At 34.6% G+C, this 13,222-nt stretch overlaps 1 protein-coding gene across 1 annotated transcript; it reads left to right on the top strand.

Moving 5' to 3' along the window:
* The first annotated feature begins 2,323 nt into the window (after positions 1–2,323).
* On the top strand, positions 2,324–10,044 carry LOC110782031 (2-oxoisovalerate dehydrogenase subunit alpha 1, mitochondrial). Its single transcript, XM_021986091.2, has 9 exons — positions 2,324–2,800; positions 6,249–6,386; positions 6,497–6,679; positions 7,179–7,336; positions 7,435–7,534; positions 8,344–8,455; positions 8,539–8,678; positions 9,359–9,544; positions 9,752–10,044. Exons 1-9 carry the CDS (start codon positions 2,534–2,536, stop codon positions 9,917–9,919), a joined length of 1,452 nt encoding a protein of 483 aa, XP_021841783.2. The 5' UTR covers positions 2,324–2,533; the 3' UTR covers positions 9,920–10,044.
* The last annotated feature ends 3,178 nt before the right edge of the window (positions 10,045–13,222 follow it).

The following is a 13,222-nucleotide window of genomic DNA, read 5'->3' as shown; positions in this document are numbered from 1 at the left end:
TAGCAATACCCGAACCTGTACCCTAATTTTTCGACATATACTCATACCCTATCTTTACAGGGTCTAAAATTATAAGACCCTTACCCAGACTCTATGGGTCTGATAGGGTATGGGTAGGGTCTAGGATGGGTCTACAATACCTATTTTTTCGATAACTTTATCGGTTTTTAGTATATAATTATATCTAATGCGCAAAAAATAATACGAGAGTACAAACTAACGATTAATTTGACAATTTTAAAAAAAAAATAGTTAATCTCCAAAATTCATCATTGTCTTTCCTTTAACACATCACCGTTTAATGTCCTAAGTTTGCAAACTACAAAATTTCAAGTTCCTGACTACACAACGTCAATGTTCTGAGGTTTTTTTGACTTAGAGAGTGGTAGTGTCACCTTACTTTTAGAGGAGTAGATGTAATTTTGTGAATTGCTTTAGGATTTTGTTTTTTTATTTTTATTTTTTATGTTTTTCATAAAATTGAGCCGGTTTAGTTTAGGATCAGGGTAGGGTGTGGGTCTTAATGGTCCATGGTAGGGTGTGGGTCTTAATGGTCCATGGTAGGGTATGGGTTTGAAAAAATGGGACCCTTAGTCCCTTATCCTACCCTACTCGATGCCTCATATACCCATACCATATCCTTATCCTATAGGGTCTAAAAAATTAAGATCCATACCCTAATTTTAGGATAGGGTCTAACTGGGTAGGATTCTGGACCCGTTACCATCCCTAAGTACAAGTGTAACAAGTGTAGTGTATGTGACTTCAACTCTAACCAGAAAGGCAGAAATACAGATACAGAAGAGATACATTACTACACACTTCCAAAAGTTGAATAGCATTGATACAACAATTAGCAAGTGTACGTTCTCAGCTTTAACTTCTGAAACGGTCCATGAAAGATCTTTAGGCCCACGAATTAATTGCATGCTGTTTCCTCACTGTTTAGTCTGTCACTCATACATGGTCTCATAGTGACACTGAGAGAGACCAGCAGTATGTGCAATAACGTAGGCCGAATTTGATGCGAGTTATGGATATTTGGTGAATTTTGGAAATTTGGAGAGTATTTGGTAAATTTTGTGAAATCATATGGGTATTTCATGGAAAGAAACGTTATTATTATTATTATTGTTATTATTAGAGAGAGAAGTAACGATAGAGAGAGAGAGAGGAGATGGAGAGTTTTTCTTTTTGCTCATAGAAAAGAGAGGTGCGGAATTTTTTTTGCTCAAGGGAAAAATGGAAACCGATGAGTGAAAAAGTGGGTAGCGAGAGAAGGATTGAGAGTAACAGTGGTCTAAAAAGTTAGACGCTTACCCTTACCTTACTCGATATTACATAGATACATACCCTATTTGAAACGTATAGGGTTTAAAAAGATAAACAACAGTATCTTATTTTAAAATAGGGTCTAACAGAGTTCGGGTAGGACCTTATACCTAGGGGTGAGTACAACAGGGTACCCTGTTGAAATTCCAGGAACCGGAACCGAAACCTGTTGCAACAGGTTCCTTAAAATGAGAACCGGAACCTGTTGCAACAGGTTCCTGAAAATGAGAACCGGAACCTGTTGCAACAGGTTCCGATTCAGGGTACCCTGTAATTTTGAAAATTTAAGTAGAAAATGTTTATATTTTATTGAAAAACTATCTACTTTATGGTTTGGGCTTTGATTGTTTTATAGTTTGGGCTTAAGTTGCAATTCTATATTTATATTTTCCAAAAATTAGCTTGGATTGTTTTATATTTTGGGCGTATGAAGCATTTTCATATGGCCCAGTTCCTTATTTGGGTACTCCACGTTAAAATTAGTGTGTACAGGGTACCCGTTCTAAAAATTTGTTACCTGGAACCGGAACCGCGGGTTCCTAACAGGTTCCGGTTTGATTCAGGATACCCTGATTTTTTACTCACCCCTACTTATACCCATTGTGATCCCTAATCGGTCTCCAAACCCCACAATGGCACAACCCATCCCATTTAAGATCCACGATCTTTCTTTCTTATTTAGTTTCGACGTCTTTATTACTCGTACATGAGTAGTTGGTTGTCCTATATTTGGAAATAGTTCTTCAGCTGGAACCATGGTTAAGCCATATGTGTCGCAACGACTAGGCTCAGCTCTATATTTTTCTTGATAGTTCCTCAGTCTGACTTTGTGTTTTCTCTCAGTAACTTTTATGTCCGAATCAGTTTTGTCCGCATTTTCGTTTTGTGCTAGAAAGTGCCAATTCTTGTATTTTGCTTTTCAAAATTAGGTAAATTGATTTTTCATACATAAGAGTGGTTTACAAGAAACGTAAGAAAGAAAAACTTGTCATATATGGACTAATATGGTAATTATGATTAAAACATATTGATCTTGATAAAGCATGTCTACCCACTTCACACGTTACATAAACAAACAAGTGTCATTCTCATCCTTTCACCCTCTCTTTCCATATATTTCTCTTGAAGTGGCATTCTCATCTTCCAAGCCCCCCCTTACACCCCTCTCTCAAAATAGTGAGAAAAAAAGAAGAAGAGAGAAATGGCATTGTTCTTAAGAAGAACAACAAACATTATCAAACACTTTTTGGTTACAAAATCTAGTTTAGCTACTAATCAAACTAGTTTAACTCCTAGTTTCTTTAGTGTTTCTCATAATGTTTGTAGTAAATCCTATGGCTTAGCCCCTATTCCGGCTGTTTTCCGGCGTATGGAGTCTACTAAAGCTGCTGAATTGAAGCTTGATCCTCAGTTCTACTCTTCCGAGGAGGAGGAGGATGATCGTGAGTATCCTTCTTCTGAACCCGAGGTACGTATTACGTACAGATTATTAGGTTCACCCGGGTGCATCTAGAACTAAGTTTTACCAAAATGTGTTCTTATGCTCATCTTTGAATTTCCTTTTATTTTCCCTTTACATGATCCGCATATGTGAGCGGAAAATATGGGAGGTATTTAGAAAAAGGTGTATTAAGGTGCACCTAATGTCTTCTCCCTCTAATCTATACCTAGTATTTATAAAGGAGACCATAGATTATTAGCTGGCATTTGTAATCCCTATCTTTCATCCAATTAATTAATTTGTTATATTTTTCATTTTTTTTCTTTTGTTATTTGTTACACGAAATATTTTACAGGTTTAACACCTCTTTCATTTAATCTTCCTTATCAACTCACCATTTAATTCATATATTTTTTTCAACTTTTAAATTTTAGCTCTATATAAATCATATATTCCCACTAAAATTACAAGCCTTTAACAAAATTAGCACTTTAAAATATCGTTTATCAACCATTATGTAATTGTCCGTTTATTAAACGAATAAACGGGCTCAAAAGCCAATTTTGCTTAATTAGGTTCCATAGAGAATAAATAAATACTTAGGGCACGCTTGGATTGGATGTAATAGATTATGGTGGTAATAAAAGTCAAACCACCATAATAAAATGACAATGAAGGTGAATTGAGGTGGTTGCAAGGAGGGTGGTGTGGTGGTATTGTGATGAGAAGTTGTGGTAGTGGTGGTGTTGTGAGAAGAAGAGAGGAAGGGAGGAAGTAATTACCCCCCAAATGAGGGTAATAATCACCCTAGTGGGATGGTGGGTAACTATTCCCCCCATGATGAGAGTATTTGTTCCCCCTTCCCTTTTATTTTCTTCTTGCCAACACTAGCTTGTTCCCTTTGCCACCACTTCATCACCTTTAATTACCTTAGTTTGACTTTTATTACCCCTTTAATACATTACCCTCAATCCAAGCATGCCCTTAGCGGAAATTAATTTAAAGTAATATGTCCGCTTTTATCTTTCCCTAAAAAAGACATTACGTGTTTTGCCGAAAAAAGAAAATTATAAATTTTATCATAACTAGTTTTCACGTGTTAATTAATGGCAAGACGGTTTAGATCGTCTTTTTGAATCTTGGTATACACGTAGTCCTTGATGAAAATGGTTGGTTGTTGTATGAGAATACATACTACTATGTGATTATGCTTCTTTATTTGGTTATAAACCATTTCGAGGTATTCACGTTTTGCTTTATTTTTATTTTATTTTTTGTAATTTCCTCAAAAAAAAAAAGCTAAAACTAGCTTTAAAAAAGACAACTTGAAGTATCACCATTAGAAAAAGAAGAAAAAGATCTTACGTAATGTTTTAAGTTTTAACGAGTTACTCGTACTTTCTAGTTATTGTTGAAAACAATTTTTCTTTTCTTAAGCTCATGGAAAAAAAATTCTTTTGGATGAGTATGTCTCTTGTGAAATCGTCATTTGCGTGTAAGACCGTTGATGTAAGTTTTAAACTAGATAATTATTTAACTAGAAACTATAATAGTTTGATTGGAAAGTATAACTAATTGATTATAAAGTATAAATTAATAGTAGAATACTCCGTACTATGTATAAGTATTTGATCACATTGAGTAACTATTTAATTTAAAGAAAAAACTATCTGATAAGAAGTTGGTTTTATACCTAAAACCGTATTATATAAGTTTTTGTATTTTCTGAATATATCGAATACGTAGTATACGTAAATGAAAAAGAATCCTTAGGTGGAAAATTCAATTAAGTCAATTTTCTCTCAAAGCAGAAATGGTAATGAACATGTTTACAAGTTATGGACGAACTTACAATTAATTAATCATGCATTAATTCCGCAAATGAGAAAATTTATTGATTACCTTGTGATGTTTCTAACAACACAAGCAATAATGGTGATTGTGAATTGGAGACCGATTGACTTTCCAAAATTGTTCAATGTTGACTCGCTCCTAAGATAGTAAGATCTAGTTGTTCCACCCCTTGCCTAATAGGCGATACAATTGTGGATTTGTGGGACAGAGCAATTTAATTTTAAGGTTGCGAGCGAAAAAAGGGGATTAGGACAAGCGTTAAGTTCATTTGGCGAAAATAATCTTAGTTACTCATATGTGGCCTAAAAATTGACTAATTGAGGGCAAAAAAAATTAAAAAAAATTGAACAAGGGTGCATTCAATGTGATTCACCTAAAGATGGCCGTGGGTCAGGTCGGGTCTGGCTTCGGGTCGAGCCCACAGGCTGTGGGCTTAACCGGGTCGGGCCCACGCCAGGCCCACGTTGTTTCGTGTCGGACCGAAAAGTTAAAAAAGGGTCCAGGCCCGGCCCAAGCCCACGGTCTTTCGTGCCGGGCCGGGCTGACCCGTCGTGCCTAAGGCTAATTTTACTAAATTTAGCGCGCTTTGTCGTGCCGTGCCTTGTCGTGCGTTTTCCAAAAAATTAAGGCCCAGACCTGGCCCACGACCCACAACTTCGTGCCCTTGCCGGGCTGTGTTTTTTTCGTGCTCGTGCTAGGTTGGGCTTTTTTCGTGTCGGGTCGGGCTTCGGGCCGGCCCGGCCTTCAACCATCTTTAGATTCACCCACCTGATTTTCACTTAATTTTTTCAACTTCTTTTATCTGAACTTAACTGAATTTATCAAAAATTATTTTAGTTATAAATTAACCTTTATTTTTCCTGAATTTATCTGAATTATTTTTCGTGAAATAAATGGAAAAAAGGTGAACGGAACAAAGCCTAATTGAGGATTGATGAGTCTTTTTATTTTTCAAACAAAAATCTGTATGAAAACATGCAAGGATGGTTGTGTGTTTAATGATGTCCTATTCTGAAAGCTACGTGCAACAAGAACAGAGCCGCTAATTTATGTATTTCACCATAGTCCACTGAATCACTGAAGCTCATTCAAGACACTGGGACTACTCTTGGAGTAAAGTCAAAATAGATCTCAATTATGAATAATGAGTTACCTCCATTGGTAAAATTTCATGATTTTACTGTACCATGCTTCATATTAGGATAATTTTTAACCATCTTTTTTTTTTGACTTTTAACATGTTTGGTTATCTTTGTACACTAGAAAGTGGTTTTTACGGGTTGAAATTAGGGGTGATATTTGATCAATTGTCGAATGCATCATAATGTGTGAGTGTGTGACTGTGAGAACTAAACCTGATCAAAAAGCGGGTCGGGCCAAAACCAAAACATCAGTCCATTTTGTTGGGTCAGGCCAGACTTCGGGCCAAATTTTGTGCCTAAAACAGTAAAACCCATTACTACGGATAAAAAAAAAAACGGTCTCTTCATGCCATTTTCAAGACGAGCCCAAAATCAGGCCTAAAAATTATGTCTGAAACAGAAAAATCCACTATTTTGCGGGCCGGACTTAAGATGATCAGGTCTAGTGTGAACCTAACCTTTATTGGTAAATATTTCAGGGTATGGATTTTCCAGGAGGGAAGGTCATGTTTACATCACAAATGAGTTTCATTGCCGAGCCTGGGAAGACAAGAGTCCCTTGTTATCGTGTTCTTCAAGATACTGGCGTCCCAACTTCAGGCGAAATTCATAAACTCGTATGTTACATTTTCAGTCACATATATAACACATTTACATTACAGAATTATTTAACTTTCATAATCATGATCATAATTATAATCGTGTTAATTACTCGTTGTTTAAATAGGTGAGCGAAGACCTAGCAACGAGAATGTATAATAGCATGGTCACACTTCAAGTTATGGACACTTTTCTCTATGAAGCACAAAGACAAGGAAGAATTTCATTTTACATGACTTCCCATGGGGAGGAAGCGGTTAATATTGCATCTGCAGCCGCCCTCTCTTCAGAGGACATTATTCTTGCTCAGGTATAAATATGAGAACTGGTTTTGGCACACTACTCTATTGTAGATCCGGTTATTAGGCGGGTCGGGTCAGTGCAAGTGCGGGTCAAAAGCGGGACAGGTAGTGAAAGGGTTAATTTCAGCGGGACAATAATGGGTGGGTCAAAGAGGGCCGTGGTTGAATAGCAAGCCACTATTGGGCGGGTCAATAAACGAACAAGGAAAAAAAAAAAAAAAAAAAAAAGTCGTATGCGAGTACAAGTGAATACGAATCTATCCATATAATTTTTTATACGATGTATCCTAACAATTTTTGTTTTCAAAATTATTGTGTTATAAGTTCGGCCCTATATTGACCATGTCCTATAAAGACCCTGTCCGTGATAAGAACCTTATGATAACCATATATTCATTGGGCTATCCTGTCCAATAACCAGATCTACTTTATTGATTTTGACACACCTCTACATGAGTACAACACATTTTCATGGAACTTATACAAGTATTTTTTTGTTAAGTACAGTATAGGGAGCCGGGGGTGCTACTATGGCGCGGTTATACCTTACAAGAATTTACAAATCAGTGTTTCGGAAATAAGGCTGATCGTGGGAAAGGTCGACAAATGCCAAGTCATTATGGGTCTATTAAGCATAATTACTTCACTATATCATCTCCAATTGCGTAAGATATTTTTGTTAATTATATTTTTCATTTTAGTTAAGGTTAATTAGTTATCAGATTGTTATCAATTAATTATTATAATGGGCGTTGTTGTTCAGTACACAGCTTCCTCAAGCAGCAGGAGCTGCTTATTCTCTTAAAATGGATAACAAGGATGCCTGTGTTGTAGCCTACATGGGAGATGGTTGCACTAGTGAGGTACATTTTAATGCTATAAATTTATTCCTTGGATTATAAATAGGATTTTTATCGGAAAAGTTAACATTTTGTGAGAAATAACCTTATATATAAAAAGTAATAAAAAACAAAAAGTTGTGACTTGTGAGGAAGGACAAAAATATGATTTTGTGTTTTGAGATGGGACATTAACCCATTTTCCGGACTTTGACTCACTCGCCAATGTTGACCATGCATGTGCCTGTCACGTGCCATTAAAAACATTTTTTTTATTCTCTTCTTTTTCCCTCCTTTTCCTAACGGATTATATCTTTGTTAACAAAAAGAAAAACTCTTTCTCTCCATCAAATTTGGGAATTCGGGGCTTTTCATTGTAACTTGTTCGATTGTGCTTACAATGGGAATGAACGAATTTGTTTTTGTCCGAGCTTTGATAACAGGATCGATCGAAGAAGATGAGCTTTGACGTCGAAGAGGGGAAATGTAAGAGGAGAAAGAGAAAAAACGATTTAGAATCAATTAAGTAAATGAGGGGAAATGAAGAAAAAAAATTTAAAAAATATATTTTTAATTGGCGCGTTACCGGCACATGCCTAGTCAACGCAGGAAGCCCGGAATAGTGAGTCAAAAACCGGAAAAATGGGTTAAGGTCCGCTATCACAAGTTCACAACACAAAACCAGTTTTTGGCCCTTTCTCATTTTACAATTTTTTTAATATATAAGATCTTTTCTCACAAAATTTTAACTTTAAATAATTTTTTCTGATAAAATCTTACAAATATTATCGAGACTTGATCACACAATGATAACTTTATTTGCTTACTCTCAGGGAGATTTTCATGCTGGTATGAATTTCGCGGCAGTCATGGAAGTACCCATTGTTTTCATCTGTCGTAACAATGGATATGCAATTAGTACTCCTATTACAGACCAATTTCGAAGTAATTACCCTAAAATCATTATTTGTTTATTCTTAATTGCATCTAATTGTAATGCATTGATTAAATTAATTCTCTGTTTGAAGGTGATGGTGTTGTTGTCAAGGGACAAGCTTATGGAATACGTAGCATTCGTGTTGATGGAAATGACGCTCTTGCTGTCTATAATGTGGTTCAAACTGCTCGTCAAATGGCGATTTCTGAACAAAGACCTATTCTGGTTGAGGTAATTCTAAGTTCATACATTTCCACTAGACCTGTCAAAAATCGACCCGACCCGAACCCGACCCAAAAATATGGATCTTGAACAAGATTTTGTGACCCGCAACCCGATTTTATCCGAACCCAAACAACCCGAAAAATAATGGGTCAAAATCCGATCAAACCCGTTTTTTACCCGATTGGTTGAAAATCATTGTATTTATGGTAATAAATGAGATTGTGAGGAACTTTAAGCATAGTAAACACGTTAATTTTATTATTATTGTGTGTAATATGAATTAAATTTGAATTATATGTCATTTTAGGTTTAAATTTGACTACATATAAACTTGTGTAGGAAAATTTGTTAATTTGTGCCTGTATTTTGTATATTTATTACCTAAATTAATAAAAATATAATGCGCGTTTTAAAATCTCTCAACCCGTTGGGTCGACCCAAACTCGAAAGTTCTAGGTCTTGAACAAGCATTTGTAAATCCGAACCCGAAAGTGACCGACCCGATTAAACTCAAACCCGGAAATAATTTTTTACAACCCGACCCGACCCGTTTGACCGGTCTAATTTCCACCCACAATAATTTTATTTCAGATTTTTTTTTTTTTTCATATTATATAAGTATATAATTCATAATAAGTCGAATAGAACAGAGCCTGAATTACTAACATTTTATTGCATTATTTCAGGCTCTAACATATCGAGTAGGACACCACTCTACTTCCGATGATTCCACCAAGTATAGACCAGCTAGTGAAATCGAACACTGGAAAATAGCGAAGAGTCCTATCACGAAATTTAGGACGTGGATTGAGAGAAATGGCTGGTGGAACGAAGAAGACGAATTGGAAATTCGAAAGAGGATTAAGAAAGAGGTAAAATTGCAACAACAAAAAAAAAATTGTTTCATACTACCTTCTTTGAGTAATTAACTTGATCCAGAGTAACTTATACTCTAAATTGGAGATTTTTCCTAGGGAAAATTTTACACCAGGAAATGACATGCGTCACTCGTGGTATCTGTTTTAGTGTAATGTAATAAATGTTGATTTTAACTTCTCGATCGATTTTGATCAATGCAGATGCTTCAAGCAATTCAAGTGGCAGAAAGGTTGGAAAAACCAGCAGTTGCAGAATTGTTTACAGATGTATATGATCAACCAACAAAAGACTTGGTTGAGCAAGAAATGTTGCTTAGGGAATCCATTATTAAGCACCCTAAAGATTATCCAACTGATTATGCAGTGTAAATTTATTTGTATATTCTTGTCATGGTGTAATTGTCTTATCTTAGAAAAGCTTTTGATGAGACTTGGTTACTATGTATAGTGTATATTACTTAATTTGTCATTTAGGATTTGTTCTGTTCGCCTTATTTTCACTTATTTTTAATGAAAAATATATGTTCGGATAAGATAAGTTTAGGAAAAATAAGTGTTGATCAAGTATAATTTATAACTAAAACTAGATTAGACCCCGTGCATGCACGGATATTTTAAAATTATTTGACTAATTACACTTTATCATAATATATTTGACTAAAATATTTATATACCTAAAGTTATTGCATATATGGAGCATGCAATTTTCTCCTATTACGTATACATATTTTGGTTTTGGATCCTCTAGAATTTTAAAATAACTCTACAAGGTAGAGTTTGAGGATATCAACCATTGAATAAAAAATCAATGATTCATATATTATCTTTCCAAAATTTCCCCTATTTTTTCTCGTCAATATGAGCCATTGATTTTAAAATGTATGGTTTAGATACAACTCTACCTTGTAGAGTTTTATTAAAACTCTAGAGGATCCGGACTCACATATTTTATATGTTTGATATGCTAATTTGACCAAAATATTGAGTTAATGTATATATTTTCCATTATTAATATATAAAGTAACGATTTGAATAAAATATTACTCCCTCCGTCCTGGAATGCTCGACCCGGTTTGACCGGCACAGAGTTTAAGGGACGTGAATTGACTTATTTAATTTAATAGGTAGTAGTTGATAGTGGAGTATTATTTCAATGTAGTTAGTGAGAGGTGGGTTAAGAGGTGGGGTTGGGGGAAAGTAGGGGTTGAATTTTTAATTATTTTAATAGGGATGGAGGGAGAAATAATATAATATTGTTAGAATATTTCCATTTTTAGAAACAGGTCAAATATTGAGGGACGGCTCGATAAGAAAAACAAGTCAAATATTCCGGGACGGAGGGAGTACCAAAAATCATTTTTAGAAAACTGTTATTATGTGGCATATATTATTTCCATAACATATAAACAAATATTTTCCATACATAAACAGTAAATAAAAATGAAAGGGAAGAAAAAAAAATGAAAGAGATTTTTTTTGGGAAACCAGTTTTGGCGGGAAAATTTCCATCCAAGTTGTATAAATGATGGATATGTGATTTATTCTAGTGGTTCCAAATTTCTGCATCTTTTCATGGCTTATATATATTGTGTTTCTCAATGTTGAAGTTTTAGTTACATATGAAAATGTGGCTAAGAAAAGGAAAGAATATTATTTCTTGTTTGGATAACCAAACTAGTGGGGGTTTCATCCAAGAAAAGAATCCCATATTCTACCTTTGTTTTCACTTGCACTCCACTTTTTCTTTTTGTAGGGGCCGGATATCATGTTTTCACAGAGTTTGGTTAACCACACACTTTGTAATGGATCGAAATGAGCAAAAACTTCAATCTCTTGGATTCTGCCATAGATTATTTTGCTTCATCATGAAAAACTTAGCTGCATCTGTTAAACCTGTGACCTTGGGTTCGGGTTCCCCGGCGGCAACCCAACAAACCCGAAAGACCTGTCGGCGGACTATCCATCAACAGAACACGGGTTCTCGAGATGCTGATTCAATCAATGGAGCTGAAGATGCTGAGACTCTGGCTTCAATTATCATTGAAGATGAAGCTTCTAGATTGATTTGTGTTGAGGGAGATAAATGGTGGTATGATCAAGGGAGAATGATAATAATAGAAAACATGGGTGAAAACAAAAGTAAAGCGCCAAAAAAAATGGTTAGCATCAAAGATGAACCTGAAATTATAAACGGGAGCAAGAAAAAGAAGAACGGGGTGATGGAGAGAAGAAGTGATGGGGAGTTGAGACCTTTGAGATCAATTCTGAAGGTGGGTTCAAATTTGTCGAAGAGTTCAACTCAAGTTGACAATAACAATCCTATGAGGAAAGCTACAATGGACTATTCATCTATCATCCACAAATAATAAATTGTTTTATTTATATTAATTCCCTGTTGATGAAAGAATATGATTGGCAAAAGTTTCTCTTTGTATGGTTTCTTCTACGATGATTATTACTCCGTAAATATGACACTTTTAATAATTTAATAATTATTTACAGAAAAATTAATAAAATAAAATATATTTCGTGAATGAGTTCATCAACACACCAATTTTCTACATAAGTAATTTAAAAAAGGTTAAGTTAAATGATATAGATTGGATACTACGTACTATCATTTAAAATGCAATTTAAAACCATACATTAAAATGCTTAATTTATTATAATGAATGGTGATCAAGTATAATTAATTTATAACTAAAATAAGTTTTGAGGAGTTCTAACATGTCAGGAAAAAATAAGTAAAAATCAAGTAAAAACGCACCCTTACTGGTTTGTAATAATCACTATTAATATTGAATTGTTATATTTGTGGAACTCCGATGATGATATGCAACAGAGAACGTGGACAATACTATTGGTATGTAAGATCTTTAAGGAACAGAGAGAGGATTTTAGTGTATATCAAGTGAGGAAGTACAAATACATATCAGATATGTATGGGGAAATACATATCAGAACAAAAGACAAAATAGGAAAAATGACAAAAAAATAAATTAAATGGTACTTTTCTAAACACAAATGGTACTTTTTTTTTACAGAATGGTACTTTTTTTACATGAATGGTACTTCCTTTTTTGTCTTTTAGCTATTTGTCTTTTAGTTGATATGTGTGTTTCCACACATATCAGATATGCGAAAAAACGATCCCCACATATCAAGTAGAGTACATAGTAAATTGCAGGGGTTGGAAATTGGAGGTTTTCTGAATCTATACTGGGTATACCATTAAAATGGTATACTAAGGGTAAAACAGTAACTTCATTTGGTATATTAAGGGCTAAATGGTAAGTTCATGTAATAAATTAAGTCTGGCCCACGAAAAATAACATTTATCTTTGACTTGTTAGTACCAAACTATGTTGTTTAGAACCAAAAAAAATGAAACCACGTTACCAAACTATGTTATTTGGTATCACATGAGAAAATACAACTATTTTTCTTGTACCAAACTATGTGGTTTGGTAGTAAATAAAAATGCAGAATATTAGTATACCATTTCAATGGTATACCTAGTATAGATTAAGACTTTCTCTTGAAAATTGTTAACAATGTGTGAATAACCGTCATGATATGCAAGATATCATATTTTAAAATATTAGTATAGATGTGCACCCATATAGTCTATTTAGGAAACACAATAACGTTGTTCACATACCATAAGGTAAT

The sequence above is a fragment of the Spinacia oleracea genome, chromosome 2 (assembly GCF_020520425.1).
Source record: "Spinacia oleracea cultivar Varoflay chromosome 2, BTI_SOV_V1, whole genome shotgun sequence".
Lineage (NCBI taxonomy): Eukaryota > Viridiplantae > Streptophyta > Magnoliopsida > Caryophyllales > Amaranthaceae > Spinacia > Spinacia oleracea.
This window is presented reverse-complemented; position numbering and strand designations above follow the sequence as displayed.

Bases quoted from the DNA above. Each gene is read 5' to 3' on its own strand.
- LOC110782031 (XM_021986091.2), top strand. From the start codon at position 2,534: ATGGCATTGTTCTTAAGAAGAACAACAAACATTATCAAACACTTTTTG. The intron at 6,387-6,496 runs GTATGTTACATT...TTGTTTAAATAG, and splicing joins CAGGCGAAATTCATAAACTC to GTGAGCGAAGACCTAGCAAC. The intron at 7,535-8,343 runs GTACATTTTAAT...GCTTACTCTCAG, and splicing joins GAGATGGTTGCACTAGTGAG to GGAGATTTTCATGCTGGTAT.